We start from the raw sequence: 17,163 nt of genomic DNA, 5'->3' as shown, positions 1-17,163 counted from the left end.
TTCCTCATTTTCATGCCCGTCTCGCAAAACAAATGGATCTCACGGTAGTTAGCATGCGTGTAAACAACGCGAGTCTATTGTCTGTACAAGTGAGAACACAAACACATGGGTACCAAAATATATTCCCCTGCTGCATGTCATGAGATCGGCAAAAGTTTGGATAGACTGGATTGCTTCCCGCAGCAGCAATGCCTTTTCCCCCCACACTGCTCGATACAGGTAGGAGATTACAGCCTCTGACTGGCAGGGGCTCAAAACTACGATATAACAACTTTTTATTCATTGGTCATTCATTGTGATATAAATTAGTGACATTTTCCCCCAAATCCTCATGGTTCTGTGCTGTTGGTATTTGGTAGCCTATCTGATGCGTGCAGTGCAGCGCATCAAATGAGCCGCGTCAATTAACGATAATGACGGGAGTCTCGCGCAGCAGCAGAATGATGTATTCGCGCAGATTTTCAGTCCTAAATATCAAACATGTTTGATATGATCGGGACGGCCCCGATGAGGCTGTGAGCAGATCGGGAGGTTTAAGATTGGATCTGCAAACAGCTCACACTAAAATCCTGTAGTGTGAGCCAGCCATAGCGCCACCGTCAAATCAACATGCTCATAAAATAAATTGGGTCACACGTAAATTGACAGGGTCGGTCGGCAACCGGAACCGAACTTTATTTTTTTTTAGGCCTAGAGTTAAATGGGCTACAAGTCTAGATGACACTCAGATCCTCTATTCAGTGCCAGGGAACATAGCTCATGAAACAGTCGTTTAAAACCACTGTTTATTAATATCTGTGATTTATCCACTCAGAACTGTATATTTACTCTGGTTCCAGACCTCAGAATCTGATCGCCCAGGCGCAGTCTGGCACAGGGAAAACGGCTGCTTTTTCACTGGCCATGCTCAGCCATGTGAACCCAGCCAACAAGTGGACTCAGGTAAATGTGACTTGTGATCTGTGCAACCAGTCGGTGTCCACATTTTCACTTGTAGGCCTCGACATGGAGTCCCTAATGTATGTGTGTGTGTGTGTGTGTGTGTCTCTTTCAGTGCCTTTGCATTTGCCCCACATTCGAGCTCGCTGTGCAGATCGGTCATGTTGTTGAGAAAATGGGGAAATTCTATCCTGAAGTGAAATTGGCATATGCCGTGCGGGGCAACAGAAGTAAGAACGTACTTACCTCTGATCCAATTTGACCATGAGGTTGGCTACATGTAGCCTTTGGTATTGTAGACTTGTACTGATTGAGGTAGCTGGTGTTGCTACATCATTTCATGCTATTGATTTTCTGCGTCCTGTTCAGTGGAGCGAGGCACCGTGCTCCAGGAGCAGATTGTCATTGGAACACCAGGCACCCTCCTGGACTGGTGCACCAAGTACAGGTTCATCGACCCCAAGAAGATCTCCGTCTTTGTGCTGGACGAGGCCGATGTGATGATTGCCACGCAGGGACATCAGGACCAGAGCATTCGTATCCACAGGTGATCTCCCCTCAGAGAAGAACGTCTATTGTCACAATAACGTTTGAACTCCATTAGAGCTGCAATGATTATGGTAGTCGATCAACGGAAGATTTTTTATAATTAATTGTTTAGATTAATTTATAATTGAAATAAAATTCTCTGGTTCCAGCTTCTTAAATGTGAATATTTTCTGGTGTCTAGTCTCCTATGACAGCCAGGACAAAATAAGACATTTGAGGAATGTCATCTTGGGCTTTGGGGGAAAAGTGATTGACATTTTTCATCATGAAAATAATCCGTAGTTGCAGCAGGCCAAAACACTATTTTCTCTGTCAAGTCAGCCAACAATCTTTCCTTGTCACCTCTCTTAGTGTTTTCTTCCTCTTCTCTTCTTACTACAGACAGCTGCCAAAGGACTGCCAGATGCTTCTGTTCTCTGCTACCTTTGAGGAGTCCGTGTGGAGGTTTGCAGAGCGGGTGGTTCCTGACCCAAACATAATCAAGCTCAAGCGTGAAGAGGAGACTCTGGACACCATCAAGCAGTTCTATGTGGTGTGCAAGGAGAAGGAGGACAAGTTCTCCGCACTCTGCAATCTGTATGGGAGCCTTACCATTGCACAGGCCATGATCTTTTGCCATGTAAGTCAGCTGTTTGAACCCATCTGCAAATACATGGCTCTGGTACTCTGGATAATTAGAGTTGGGACAAGTTGACATGGTGCCTTGTCTTCATCTTCAGACTCGCCGGATGGCTGCCTGGCTGTCTGTACAGCTGGTGAAAGAGGGCCACCAGGTGGCACTGCTGAGCGGGGAGATGACCGTGGAGCAGAGAGCCGCCGTTATCGAGCGCTTCAGGGAGGGCAAGGAAAAGGTGCTGGTGACCACAAATGTGTGCTCCAGAGGTAAAGTATTTCTTAAATGTAAAACTCAAAACTTTTTAAATTTTTTGGGGAGGTGATTTTATGTTTCAATCACTTTGCGGGTATGTCAATTACAGGTATCGATGTAGAGCAAGTGTCGATTGTGGTCAACTTCGACCTTCCTGTGGACAGAGAGGGGAGAGCTGACAACGACACATACCTCCACCGGATTGGCCGCACAGGGCGTTTTGGCAAAAAAGGGTTTGCCGTCAACATGGTCGACAGCCAGCACAGCATGGATATCATCAACGAGATTGAAGATCACTTCAGTACGTTTCTTTCTTATGCATTGTCTTATGCATGGGACGTACGTCCTACGTCCCATGCTTGTTAACGCAATATCCTAAAATTTGGCACAAACATCCACTTGGACTCAAGGATGAATTCATTCGATTTTGGTGGTCAAAGGTCAAGGTCACTGTGAAAAAATGATAGTGCAGAGACCAAAATCCTTTAAGTTGCCCTAATAATCACATTACCGTAAATTCCGGACTATAAGGCGCACCGGTCTATAAGACGCACCTTCAAAGGTGACTATTTTTTTCTTCTATAAGCCGCACCGGTCTATAAGCCGCGGGTGTTTTGATGTTTAATTACCATATGTAAGGCTTCGTGCACAGAGGGGATTGTCGGGAAAGAGATGGCTGTTTGGGGAAGCTCCCATTTATTAACATTTCAACAAAACAAGTTGCATATTTGCATAACGTATTCAAGTGTTACCATTTAGTGCAATAGTAGCTACAGAACATGTACTGTGCTGTGTAAATTTAGGGGTCCTTGGCATGAAAAAGGTTGAAAACCACTGATCTACATTATAGCCTACAGTAGTACCATAACAAAAAACAAAGCTTACAGCGCTTGACGAGGCAATATCAATGGCTAAATTAAATGTGTTTTTTTTAAAGTGCAAAATAAAGTGCCTGTAACACGACAGTAAGCGCGTAAGCCTAAAGTTGCAGTAACACGGCTGCTTAAAATATATACGGTAATCAGCCTACCAGAAAAGTCATTAATCCTCGTCTTCATCTTTTAGGCTAAGGTGCAGTACACGGCTGTAACCAGAAAAGTCAAGTCATTAATCCTCATCTTCGTCTTCTTCCTGCGTACTAAAACCACCAAAGTCCTCATCTTCAGTGTCGGAAACGAACAGGCTCAGGGTGGCTTCGTCAGCCACTCTCCTCTCTCCTTCGTTGTCGCTCTCAAAACCAACAAACTCCTCTTCGTCACTGTCGGAATCGAACAGCCTCTGAAGGCCCTCAGCTGGCGGCGTCCTCCTCTTCATCACGCAGCAGTCCAGCCTTTCGGAACCCGTTGTTGATCGTGGATGTTTTGACACTCCTCCACGCTGTCAGGATCCACTGGCAAACTTGAGCCTTCAGTCGGATCTGAACGGCACCTCGGCCGTCTGCTCTCTGTGTCAACACCCTGATGCCAAGGTTACGTGCTGCTACTCGATTTCCTTCTTTCCTTCTTCTTCTCGCCGCCATCGTCGTAACACAGCCAGTTCTCCATCTTTTGAAGCATGATGTTAGATTACAACGAGCTAGTTGTGTGGCTTAGCCTTCCAAAATGTTGCTGTTAGTTTTTTAGAATGTAATACATAGAATTGGGAATGTTACATTCAATTTCAATGAATTCTCAATCGCTGCCTTTTTCCCCCCGGAGCGAGGGAGGAGGGAGGGTGTTTTACCGTAGTGGCTGAGAGAGCGTAGTGGCACAGTGCTCCAATCAGGTCGCGAGACACATTTTTTGCAACATCATCCAATCAGGGTCTCGCTCTCGTAATGTCTGTCTTGCTCTCGTTCTGCCTCATACCAACATCCATAGATTTTGGAGGTTCCCGAGTGGCCGTTTGCTGAAAAAATCCATAGATAAGACGCACCGTTATTTAAGCCGCAGGGGCCAAAAAAGGCCAAAAAACGGGAAAAAAGCCGCGGCTTATAGTCCGGAATTTACGGTACTTATATTGATTTGGACCTCAAGATACTTCTGAGTCCAGTCCACACCCTTCACTTCCTCTGGTAGTCCTCTTCACTTCCTCTGGCAGTCCACCACAAGCTCATTGGTTTTGCTGATATTGAGCTTCAGGTGATTTATCATTGCACCATGTGACAAAGCTCTGAGTCCTTTGTACTCCTCTCTAAAAAAAAAAAAAAAAAGTACGTGAAGACAGCATGTACTGGTATCATACATGTCAATATAGTGATAACTTCCATTTCGCCCAAAAAATACACAGTACATTTTTATTAAATTCCTTCAAAGTCTTCACAACATATATTGTGTGAGTCCGGACAGACATGGATGTAGGTTGCAACTTGACTTGTTGGCATACAACCTTGATCCTGACTAACTGAATAAAACAAAATCTCTCTCACAGGCAGGAAGATCTTGAAACTTGATGCTGAGGACCCTGATGAGCTCGAGAAACTGGTCAGCTGAATGCACTGCAACGCTGACAGTGGTTTGTGCCAAGTAGTTTGCACTGATACGTTTGCACTGATGTTTGCACTGATATACTTTGATTTCATTCATTCACTCCTCTTGTTTTTCTTTGATTGATTGAGCTCACTGGAGTCACCTTAACCCTTGAAGATTGTTTGGGTTCCTGATTAGGGGTGGGAATCGCAGAGTAACTCATGATATGATACTGTCACGATACTAGGCCCTCGATAACGACTTGAGTAGTGCAGCTTCTTTTTTGCCCTCGCCTTCCCATACCTGGGGTTGTAATGGTGTTGGTCATGGATGTTAAGACTCTTCTTGCTGCTGCTGGAGAGGCTTCATACCGCTAAAAAGGTAAAAAGCAGGAATTAGTTATTCACCGAATAGAGAGGCAAAGTGACAGCCTACTTCCTGCTTCAACACTGTACCAGAGATTTTTATCTGCCATTTATTTTCCGATAGACATTTTGTAAAATGCTTATAAAAAATAGTTTTCCTTCGTCAAACCAAACAGTTCAGCTATATTTAGAATCGGGAGAGAGCATAGAACATTTCACTCGGACCAAAACCTAAAAGAACTACCGTACATCAAAAAAATTATTTTCTTTAAATCCGCAATTTTTTTTACGTTGTGGTCTGAGTGAAATGTTATGTGGTCTCTCCTGTTTCTAAATATATCTGAACCGTTTGGTTTGAACCAGTAAAACTATTTTTATACGCATTTTACGAAATGTCTATGTGAAACAGTGCTGAAGCAGGAAGTAGGCGGTCACTTTGCCACTCTATTGACAACTGCATATATATATACTGTATATATATTTTTTTTTCACATGACCGCATCATTCTTTATATGTAAAAACACAAAGCAATCACACAGGCCAGCCCACCTGAACAGATGTTGTGAACAAATAAACAGATGGCACTAAATAAATAAATATAAAAAATAAATAAATCTACGGTATATAAAAATAAATAAACAGATGGCACTACAGCATGCATTATTAAACAAATGTACAGAAGAGAAGATGTTCAGGTTTGAACATCTATTATTGCACTTTGAGAGACTATCATCACACAACAAATTACAAATTTGCTTTATTTTCTTCTACTGTATATTGAAAGGGAAACAAAAGAAATCCTAATTATAAACAAATAACTGGCCTGTATAGTGCCTCTTTAACACACACTGACTCCAACTTGCCATGGCGCCACGTGTGAAGTTAAAATGTTTAATGGATACAAAATAACGCTTCGAATCTTTTCAATCTGTGCAAATAAAGTTGACTAAAACACACATTTCAGGATAAATGTCACGATATAGTATCACGATACGGCACTAGTGTATCGATGTATCGCAAGAGAATCATAATCGATATTTTGTCCCACCCCTATTACGGAAAGTTTGTATTAAAAAAAAAAGACTGTGAAGCTAGAGCTGTTGCTCTGTTTTTGTTTACAGAAGAGGAAGAAAAAAAGACTTATGTAAAAAAATAAATGTGCAGACAAGAATGTTGCAGTTTGTTGTTTATTATAGGGATCCCCATTACCAGGTTAGGCGACAGCTAGTTTATGGGGTCCAAGACAATATTACACAGTGTTACCTGAGAGAAGCTTTATTGAACATTGAACACTGCAATGAAAACATATTTCTTTATTGAATATACTGTACAATATATTCAGATGGCAATTGACTTGTTGAACTGTTTGCAGACGCTGATAAAGATAAGCAACATTTAACTCCCTCATTCTTTGTCCACTGTTCATTGAAATGTTGTAATAAATTTTGATAAAGATAGCTGTACTTGTTGGCTTATATTTGTGCTAAACTTTTACCAGTCATTTAAACATGTTAAAACAGTGGCTCTCTATCATTCGTTACGAAAACCGCTCTTACACATTCAGAAAACATGTTTTCCAGACTTCAGTCAGTTTGAAGTTAAGTAAAGGCAGCAAACTGAAAATGAAGTCAGTATTTTGAAATGGTTTCTGTCGTGTGCATAAAGCACGAGGTTCTCTTTACCACCCATTTTGAACAGTACAGTATGTTACCTGTTTCCTTTGTAAGAACATAAAGGTTCTGCTACAGGGCCTAACAGAAATAACATTGTCATTCATAAGCCCATATGGACCATATTTGACTGCACTGATACAATCTAGAATAAAAAGATATAATCTTTATATTTACAGGTGTGAAGAAGACGCTTCCATATTTACACCCAGCAAGCACAATTATACAACAGGTGGTTACAGCCAAGGAATCTGATTAGTGGGACAGTTTTTCGAAGACAAAAATGAAGCATGATTTATCTTCACTGCATCTTGACAACCTAGACTTAAGCTTTTGCACCCGGGTTAAAGATTATATTTGGCATATATGAGCACATCGATCACAAACAGTGAAGTTGTATCAAATAATCTGTGCGAAAACCATGTTGTTAGTGTTATGAGTTATGACCGCTACATTTGTGAAATAAGTTCAACTGCCTGGAATATTATGTGCATTGGTAAAGCAGAACATGTATCCCAAACTGTCCTTCTGTCAGATTACTTTAAATATTAAATATGCCTTGAGCAATAAAAAAAAGCTTTTCGAGACTTGAATATAAACATATTTTACAGTGAAATATTTTAATTCAGGTTCACACAGGCTACTACTAAGGTGGAGTATCAAACTACTTTTTAAGGGTACTACCGACCAAATTACATCAGTACTACCAAGTAGCCTACCGATTCACATAAAATTTATTCTGTATCAAATTTCGGGAACCTGAGAATGCATCTGGGTGAGAGTAGAGAAAGAGAGTGAGACTACAAGAGCAATGTTAAATAAATAATGTTGAAATTGAGAAGTTTGGCCTTATTTTTTTTTTACAACTGAAATTACATTTTTGTTACTGTATTACAGAGAGTGTAAAGTACCGGAAAAAGGTACTGTTGGGTACTGGCGCAGTACCGGTATCGGTTCAAATGTGAACCAACCCTCGCCACTACGAGCTGTCCTCTTGCGAGATGCACAGCACTGATCTGTTGAAGATGCCGCACTGGGCCAGGGTCATGTCCATGTCTGTGAAGCTCCTGCGGGGCACCTCCATGGTCTGGATGAAGGCCTGGCTGTACCTCTCTCCGTGTCTGGCTTCTGCGCTGGCTCTCACCGTGAGCAGAGTGTCCGTGGGCCGAAAGTGCTGCTGGAACCTCCTGCCGCACGGCGCGCGGACAGCCAGGAGCAAACAGCCTTCGCCTGTAGTCTCTCTGCTCAGGGCGGCCCCCGGGTCTCCTTCTATAGTACCTCTGCTCAGGGCGGACCCTGGGTCTCCTGTAGTCTCTCTGCTCAGGGTGGACCCCGGGTCTCCTTCTGTAGTCTCTCTGCTCAGGGCGGCCCCCAGGTCTCCTATAGTACCTCTGCTCAGGGCGGCCCCCAGGTCTCCTATAGTATCTCTGCTCAGGGCACCCCCCGGGTCTCCTTCTATAGTCTCTCTGCTCAGGGCGGCCCCCAGGTCTCCTATAGTATCTCTGCTCAGGGCGGACCCTGGGTCTTCTCCTGTAGTCTCTCTGCTCAGGGCGGCCCCTGGGTCTCCTTCTATAGTCTCTCTGCTCAGGGCGGGCCCTGGGTCGGACAGCTTGGGACGGGTCACGGTCGGGGTCATCATCGCTCCCTGCTGAAGGACGGCATTAGCAGACAGGTTGAGCTTGGACATCTGCTTCTCCACGCCACTCCCAGGTTCCACTTCTGAGTGTCTCCTCTCAATACATGGAAGGACCTTGTATTTGTTTAAAGAGAGTGCTGGAGCAGCGGGGGCAAACTGCAGTATGTGGACCACTTGGTCCTCCTGGGTCAGCTGGCTGCTCTGCCTCGTCGTCCTCATGGTGTGCGAGCGGGACTGGGAGCAGAGGTAGCTGTGTGACCTGCTGCTGTGTGCTGCAGGGGAGTTTGGGGTCCCGGGTGGGTTCTGGTGGATGCTGCTGGCCGTATCATCTCCGTATGGAGTGTGGTGGTTTACAGTGGGTCTGCTTCGCCCTTTGGAGGACTTTGGCCTTGTCAAATGCATGGAGCTGATGATCTGCAGCTGTTGGCTTGTCTTGAGTTCAGCACAGGACTTGCCTTCACTCTTTTGTGCAAAGAGAGAATGAAAGGAAACTGATTAGAGAGGCATCATCTCTGCTTGCAGCTGATCTGTTCATCCTTAACATGTTATTTACACATCACTGTTCTTTTATGACCATAAAAATAGCTTATTATGACAGACACACACACACTACACACACTAAATCCACTTACAGAGGCTGGGGCTCTAAAGTAGCCTATTTTCAATGTAACTTAACATATAAAAAAACAGGAGCCTACCGGGAGAACATAGGCTACATGTCCTGGTGTGGTCCTCACTACTAGCATGAGTCGATCGGCTGCAGCAACAAACTACAAACAGATTTGTCTCATTTATACACAACAGCACAATACATTAAGTTATTATAGAAATACCGTTTATTTCCACTGCCAGGCAGTCGCTTTCCATCCAGTTTCCAACAGGTTTCCAAGCTGCAGCAGGAAGTATTTCTCTTCAGCGTCATGGAGTTACCATGACAGTCTGGTTGCCTTGACGACCATCTGTGGCTGATGGTGGCTGACGGCAGGGAGAGGAGGGAGTCCCCTGGTGCTGGAAGGGCGCAACTGCAGTGCGTTCACTGGAGCTAGGTACAGATGTGCTGTTAGGCCTGGGGTTCTCAAAATGCAGTGTAGGGACCCCCAGAAGCTCTTTCTTTAATATATATATTTCCCCCCCGATTTTTTATCCCATTTGTTATCCCCAATTAGTGCTAATTTAATTTATTTATCCTGGTTGCTACTCCACCCTCTGCCGATCTGGGGAGAGCCGAAACTGGCTCCATGCTTCCTCCGAGACATGGACAGTTAGCCAGCCGCTTCTTTTCACCTGACAGGGGAAGCTTCACCGGTAGGACATAGCACGTGGGAGGTTCACGCTATTCCAACCAGTTCCCCTCCCTCTGAACAGGCGCCCTTAATGACCAGAGGAGGAACCACATTAGGTTCCTATATGAAGGAAACCCCCGGGAGGCACGGGGAGAACATGCAAACTCCACACAGAAAGGCCCTTTTGACGACCCCACCCGGGCGGTGGGCACTCGAGGACATGCGGACGGGCACGCATTCCTTCAGCGTTCACAGCGTCCCAGGTGGGAATCGAACCCAGGACCTTCGAGCTGTGAGGCGACAGCGCTTGCCACTGCACCACCGTACCCCCCCAGAAGCTCTTGACGAGTGGTTCCCATAGGGTCCCCAGCAAAATGGGGATTAGTTTAATTTCACCATTATTTAATCTACTAACACTGGGAGAGAATGTAGCCTGTTCAGACCTTTACTGCTTAATGCTGTTATCTCCTGACCTGACGTGATCCAGTGGTTCTCAAAGTGGGTTCTTGAGGGGGTTGGGTCCCCATCAAAAAGGGTAATCATTTATTTTCACTATAATTCCAACCAGAAGTAACACAATAACAGAATATATGACTAATTTGGTCATGGGTTTCATACTTTGTGTAATAAAAAAAATCTAAAAGTGTGATGACCCTCCCACTCTCCTGGCCCTGTCTTGCAGACCTTCAGACCCTCCCTCTCTCCTCACCGACATACATTTTGTTCTGTTCTTTCATTTCATGTAGTTTGTGTTGTCTAGTTATTTCCCCTTAGTTTTAGTTAATAAATCGTTTTAACGTTTTGGTGTATGATTCACAGGAGTCATTTTCTTCCACTTTCTCCACTCCTCACACTATAGATCCCTTTTCGAACCACATATCAACTACTGCAATATCATATGGTGTAATACCTTTCCCAGTCATCTCACAAAACTACAGTCCTTGCAAAAGAAAATCATTCGTGCAATTTCCTGGTCCGATTTCAGTGCACCTACTGGCTCACTCTTCTACGCACATGATATCTATGCTAACTGAATGTAATTTTTTCCACAACGTATCAGGTCATAAATAAGATCAACTCTCGTTTTTTGCGAGCTCGTCCCAATCTCCCTTCCCCTGCACACATACGATACCAGGGGGGAAAATCGTATTATTATACTTGGAATCTTCTCAGACGGAAACCATGGTGACATGTACAGTTCATTTCAAGGACGCTCGAGTCTTGCACATGCTTAAAGTTGAACTTGTACGTACCCAGGATGTGGTCACCCCAGCCACGAGACACCACGCGTACCTTCAAGGACGCATGGGGCTTTTCCACACTTATTTCAAATAAAAAACACGATTTCAGACGGACAAGCCCGTCTTTATTGTCACACGATTACAATCAACACATGCACGGACGGCCACAAACACACACATGCTGACGGTGGCCGGTGAAATTTGTCCTCTGCATTTAACCCATCCTGGCTTTGTCCTTTCCTCCGGGGGGCAGGCCAGGAGCAGTGGTCGCTTTCTCGTACAGCGCCCGGGGACCAACTTCAGATGTTGTCGTCACTGGTCGGATGACGATGACGATCTGATCTTCTGCATGTTTTTAATGGGGGGGGGGGGGTTATATATGGAGGAACCCCCCTGGGGGAGCACGGGGAGAACATGCAAACTCCACACAGACAGAAAGGCCCTTATGACGAGATACCCCACCTGGGCAGTAGGCACTGAAGATATGGGGGGGAACACAACCACAGCGCCCAGTGTCCCAGGCGAGAATCGAACTCAGGACCTTCTAACTGCGAGGCGACAGCTCTACCACTGAGCCACCATGCCCCAAAATAAGTTTGTTTGCTGAGAGTGTTCTCTCAAGGTCACTGAATGGCTGTGTGGGTTTAGCCTGAGGTCTATTGTGCACTGATGAGGAAGCGCAAGCCAACTTGCCTTTCTTCTAAATGCTTAGCTCACTCGACCTCTTTCTCGTCAAGCGACCTTCCCTACCGTACCCAAGACAGTTTCTCAGAACTTCGTCACTGTTATACAAAAATAGTTTGAGCACTTATCCCTTTGTTTTTTTAAGTTAGAATAGTGGGATAATCTCCACAGTCGCAACGGTGCATTTGTGGCTAAATGTGATTTTGATTTTTAGCTTTGGGGTTTCATCAGATTTTAATCAAATAAAGCCATATTCACATGCACGTGGTTGTGCATGTGCACATTATGATTATTTAGGTCAGTGGTGTGCACGTGTAAATAAGCATGTTCACAACATCTCCACACATCCACATGAGCTGTGCTGTTGTGAAAAGTTGAATTTCAAAATGTCAATGTATATGTGTGTCTACACAAACATGCATGCGTGTGTGTGTGTGTGTGTGTATGGGCACTCAAGACTGCAAATGTAATGTTAGTATGTTGTGCTTGAATGATTTCTTTATTTGAATAAATGTCTCAGAATTGACTTCAAACTTGGAAGTCCTTTTCTCAAAAACACAGTTTGGAAACACTCAAGAGAACAAGGGGTGTATCTCACTCAGTCTTTAGAGTAGAAAGATGATTTTGATATAACCAGAAAGCTTAAATTATTATCTTTCCAACAGTGCATTCAACTCTAAACTAAATCAAACTAAGTCAATGTGACTGGAAATAATATAGCAGAGGGTGCCCCAAAATCTGCACATTATATATGTTTGATATCTTTTCTAACCTATTTCTGCATGAAATAGGTCAGACTAAACAGTGAATGGTAAACACAGCATTGAGATCAGTGTTCCCTTCATCTAAGTAAAGAATAGTGAAATGTTAAATTGAAAAGATAACGGAAGAGATACATCATTGTGATTCATGTTAAAACATGACAACATTACCATTACATGAAATACTGCAGTAAGCAGTAGGTACACATTCAAATGGTATTCATTCATTATGTGCATTGGTAACACAATGTACGGTACCTGTATTCATTCATTGGTCTAATCAGGTAATACAGTACCTTGTCTAGAGTGGAATTATACATAGTTATTAGATAATAGACAACACATAGACCTTAAAGAAGAATTAAGTTTTTTTTTTACAACCTGGATATTATTATTTCCAACTTTAATTATGATTTTTAACTCACCCTGATTTTATTTTTATCGATGCACTAAAACGTTATTATGCGCCGAGCAGCGGCCTGGAAACGAGGAATACGGGGCATGTCTAATGTGTGTATTTACGTCCTGTAAATAGCTTATTTTTTGTTTTTGTTTTAATTATTTTTTCAGCATTTTGCCTTTATTTGATAATGTGATAACAGTATGTGCTGGACGGCGACAGGAAGGGAGGGAGGGAGGGAGGGAGGAAGGGAGGGAGAGAGGGAGGGGAGGACATGCAGCAGGTCGGCTGCGTGAAGGACTAAGCCTTAATGGTATGTGTTCTACCAGGTGAGCCCCCAAGTAAATAGCTTATTCTCTGAGATGCAGCGGCTCATATCCTTATTATATCATAGAGACAATGAGAAAATGAACAATGTATTTACTTAAATACATGCATTACACATGCCCCGTATTCCTCATTTTCAGGCCACTGCTCGGCACATAACGTTTTAGTGGATCGATATCAGAAAAAAGAAATTCAGGGTGAGTTAAAAATCATAATTAAAGCTGTAAAAAAGGTCCAGGTTGTAAAAAAAAAAAAAAAAAAAAATCTCCTAACAAGAGCAGCTACCTTGACAGCCAATGGGCTGCTTTTCATGACCGATCATCCAACTTATACAGTTAATAATACCACACCCCCCCCTCTTACAGTAAGTTACCTGCCAGTGGCGAAGGTTAGCACTTGCTGCTCTCTAAGGTAACTCGAGCAGGTTATGCTGAGCGTAAAGTTCCTCGGTGACCTGGTACACCTCAGAGATCAGAGGCAGAGTGTCCCCTAGCATGGCCACCACCTGCTCCGGGCCGCCTACGTTCATCACTTCGAAGAAAGTAGGGCGCCCGGGCAGGACGCAGAACGCCACGCCCGCAGCCGTGCGGACCACCCAGGGGTGGTGCTGGGACAGGGACTCGTTGTAGGCCTCGGCGCACATGACCGACGTCTTGCTGTCCTCGGTGCTGGTGCGCAGCCGCTCCAGGAACAGCTCCAGCCACCTCAGCGCGCGGTGGAGCCTCAGCGCGGTACGGCAGCCGGATTCTGGGTGGCCGCCTCGCTTGGTTAGGTCCACTAGTCCGTTCTCCAGCTCGTATTTAACCATAGACTGGATGGTGAGATAGTGAGACCCGTTCTCGCCGTTGAGGTGGTTGACCAGGATCTGGATTTTGTTGACAGCATCCTTCGAGATGAAGGTGAAGACACTTCCCAAGCTGTTCAAAAACCTATTGCGGGGATAAATAAATAATGCATGTATTAATACCTATGTAGCCTACCTAACCCCATTGCAGCTGCATGATGTGAAGGGCTTGATAGAAACATGGTAATTATGCAGTAACTGCATGGAAACAGGCTCACAACCACACACAAATAGGAATCATGCACAGTAGGTCAGGATGTGACATCATCAGCATATATTTGCCTGGTAAACCACATCCAGCCGGTCACGTGGTGAACTCACATTTAATTTGGTTCTGCGAGAACGAAATTAAAAGGTGAGTTCACGTGACTGGCTGGTTTACCAGGCTACCAGCTTGTAGGCATTTGCCCCTAAACCACTTACTTACCTTACAAGACCACGCCACCCGGCTACGTAATGTTCAATCAAGACTTCTTTATTTTCCGACAGACACATCTTGAAAGTGTCGAGAACATCTCGAAAACAGAATTTCTGGTCCTCTGATGCTACAGAAACGGCCATACTGTTCTAAGGAAGTGCTGTCGATCGATAGAGATGAAAACGGGCAACAGATCTAACGATTTACTCACGATTTGGAGGTCGACACAGATATGACTGTGTTGTTATACAATGAAAGACGACGCGTTAAACGACACATTTAGCAGTGGGGAAAAGTGAAAGAAAACCCCACGCATCGCTCTTCTTCGTGTTATCTGGTGACATTTGTTTGTTCCTTGATCCACTTCTACTGCGCAGACTCCAGCCGGCCTAGAAGAATACCGGAAATGTGGCGATTCTGCCTTCAAAATAAGTGTTAGAAATCTGGTAGCTTCGTAAAAATACGTAGGCTATATTGTCTACAGAGTACAGCAGGTGCAGACCATATTTAAAATACTAAGCTGTCCACCTGACTGGCTTGACACCAGGAGCTCCTATTTTATCCGACCCAAATAAATATTTTATTTTGAATGTTTAGACCGGATGTTTTAGTTTCGTTGTTGTTAGCTATGAGACACTCCAGAGCACTCTAGTAGGAGAGTGTGGCGCCAGTGGAAGTCCAAAATGCGTAGCCAATGAGCCAGGAAAGGGTGTCGCGCTACGTTTGAATGCTAAAATAAAGCTGATAATATACAATTTGATTCCTTAAGCGTCTGACCCTTTCAAAGTACATCACAAACGGTCTATTTTGCGGCAACTCGACCACGCTGCTTAATCCAGAACCTTACTTCCAGGAACTTGGTTAAATTATTTGGTTAAGTCCATTGGAGTGGAATGGAGATGTCGCAACTCTTCTATCATATAGTTCTTCTGTAACACGCCATAGGTCGCTCAAGCTGCCGCGTTGCTATGGGTAAATATTCCCCACCTTTCTTTTCATAGTTAGTTTAGCTACAGCTGTAATTGACCAACAGAAGACTGTATGGATTATATCATCACGAATATATAAAGTGGAGACGAGGCTCCGTTTAGCACTGAGAGGAAGAAGAAGCTCCTCTTATTGACTCAAATGAATGGTTTAGTTAGCTGTGAAGCTATTGAAGCTAACGTTGTTGTTGGAGCTTTGAAGGACAGCGTTTGTCAGTAAATCGTTGAGGAGGAAAAGTTCCTGTGTCACTGTATGGAAATGTCTAATGTCCAAATACAAAACCTGGCAGCGTTGGTGAACTAGCGACTAACTGCGGCCGTTGAAGAGATATTTGGACTGTCTGGAAGAAGATAGCAGAGTACGAGGAAGAAGCGTCTTTGCCTGAGTCCAGACCATCAGCTCGTCCCACTGACTCCACTGAGTTGACTGCTTCTGAAGAAGGAAATGGAGTGTGACGAGTTAACAATTCAGTCTATTAGAGGAGCCATACCTCCAGACTTCCAGCAGCTGTTGGTCATTAAAGAAGTTCCCCCTGAGCTGCAGGAGTTTAGCCCCAGTCTGGACCAGGAGGAACTCTGGACTTGTCAGGGGGGAGGGCAGCTTCAGGAGGACCCAGAGCCCCAACACAAAGGAGGAACTCTGGATCAGTCAGGAGAGCATCTTCAAGGGCTGGAGGAGGCTGATATCACCAAGTTCCCATTCACTGCTGTTCCTGTGAAGAGTGAAGATGAGGAAGAGAAACCTCAGTCCTCACAGCTTCATCAAAGCCAAACTGAGGATAACAGAGAGGCAGAGCCTCTAGCCAGCATCTCAACTGAACAGATGGAAACAGAAGCTGATGGAGTGGACTGTGGAGTATCAGAACCAGCCAGGAACTTTTATCCAGCTAGTAATTCACAACCAACTAGTGATGACAAGACTTCAGACTCTTCTGAGACTAAAGACAGTGATGACGAATGGATGGAAACTAGTGAACCTCAGTCAAATTTATACTCACAGAAAAGCAGTGAAGTTCTTGGGAAGAAACACTTCACCTGCTCAGTTTGTGGTAAAGGTTTTGGTCATAAAGGTGACTTGAAGAGACACATGATAATCCACACAGGAGAGACACAATTTAATTGCTCAGTCTGTGGTAAAGGTTTTGGTTGTAAAGTACACTTGAAGAAGCACATGGTAATCCACACAGGAGATAAACTGTTTCATTGCTCAGTATGTGGTAAAGTTTTTGGTGATAAAGAAGTCTTGAAGATACACATGGTAATCCACACAGGAGATAAACAATTAAATTGCTCAGTTTGTGGTAAAGGATTTGGTAATGAAGCACACTTGATGACACACATGATAATGCACACAGGTGAGAAACAATTTAATTGCTCAGTCTGTGGTAAATGTTTTGGTCGTAAAGGAAACCTGAAGACACACATGATAATGCACACAGGTGAGAAACAATTTAATTGCTCAGTCTGTGGTAAATGTTTTGGTCATAAAGGAAACCTGAAGTCACACATGATAATGCACACAGGTGAGAAACAATTTAATTGCTCAGTCTGTGGTAAAGGTTTTGGTCATAAATCAAGCCTGAAGTCACACATGATAATGCACACAGGTGAGAACATTTTTAATTGCTCTCTCTGTGGTAAAGGTTTTGGTTTGAAAGCACACTTGAAGACACACATGGTAGTCCACACAGGAGATAAACCTTTTATGTGCTTAGTCTGTGGTAAATGTTTTGGTTATGGAGGAA

General features: G+C 44.0%; 3 protein-coding genes across 3 annotated transcripts in view; 1 reads left to right on the top strand and 2 right to left on the bottom strand.

The window, feature by feature from the left end:
• The window catches only part of ddx19a (DEAD-box helicase 19a), a gene marked incomplete at both ends in the record, with an annotated part of 7,504 nt that extends 2,677 nt beyond the window's left edge, over window positions 1–4,827 (top strand). Inside the window, 7 exons of the mRNA XM_083656989.1 lie at window positions 840–942; window positions 1,055–1,169; window positions 1,309–1,486; window positions 1,870–2,107; window positions 2,208–2,370; window positions 2,466–2,657; window positions 4,766–4,827. Coding sequence (XP_083513115.1) covers window positions 840–942; window positions 1,055–1,169; window positions 1,309–1,486; window positions 1,870–2,107; window positions 2,208–2,370; window positions 2,466–2,657; window positions 4,766–4,827 — 1,051 coding nt within the window. The remainder of the gene's footprint in view (window positions 1–839; window positions 943–1,054; window positions 1,170–1,308; window positions 1,487–1,869; window positions 2,108–2,207; window positions 2,371–2,465; window positions 2,658–4,765) is intronic.
• A 2,990-nt stretch (window positions 4,828–7,817) lies between these two features.
• ubxn10 (UBX domain protein 10) lies at window positions 7,818–8,876 on the bottom strand (the record flags this gene model as incomplete). Its single annotated transcript, XM_083656988.1, has 1 exon — window positions 7,818–8,876. The coding sequence occupies one exon, from the start codon at window positions 8,874–8,876 to the stop codon at window positions 7,818–7,820; it is 1,059 nt and encodes a 352-aa protein (XP_083513114.1).
• Window positions 8,877–12,254: 3,378 nt separating this feature from the next.
• Window positions 12,255–14,777, bottom strand: cptp (ceramide-1-phosphate transfer protein). Its single transcript, XM_083656671.1, has 2 exons — window positions 14,442–14,777; window positions 12,255–14,099 (listed from the first exon to the last, which is right to left on the bottom strand). Exons 1-2 carry the CDS (start codon window positions 14,573–14,575, stop codon window positions 13,577–13,579), a joined length of 657 nt encoding a protein of 218 aa, XP_083512797.1. The 5' UTR covers window positions 14,576–14,777; the 3' UTR covers window positions 12,255–13,576.
• Window positions 14,778–17,163: the final 2,386 nt, after the last annotated feature.

This window comes from Poromitra crassiceps, assembly GCF_964638095.1.
Source record: "Poromitra crassiceps genome assembly, chromosome: 20".
Taxonomy (NCBI): domain Eukaryota; kingdom Metazoa; phylum Chordata; class Actinopteri; order Beryciformes; family Melamphaidae; genus Poromitra; species Poromitra crassiceps.
This window is presented reverse-complemented; position numbering and strand designations above follow the sequence as displayed.

Excerpts from the sequence above, each read along its gene's own strand:
- cptp (XM_083656671.1), bottom strand. The coding sequence starts at position 14,575 with ATGGCCGTTTCTGTAGCATCAGAGGACCAGAAATTCTGTTTTCGAGAT. Across the intron at positions 14,100-14,441 it reads GGGTGGCGTGGTCTTGTAAG|GTTTTTGAACAGCTTGGGAA; the intron begins GTAAGTAAGTGG and ends TCCCCGCAATAG.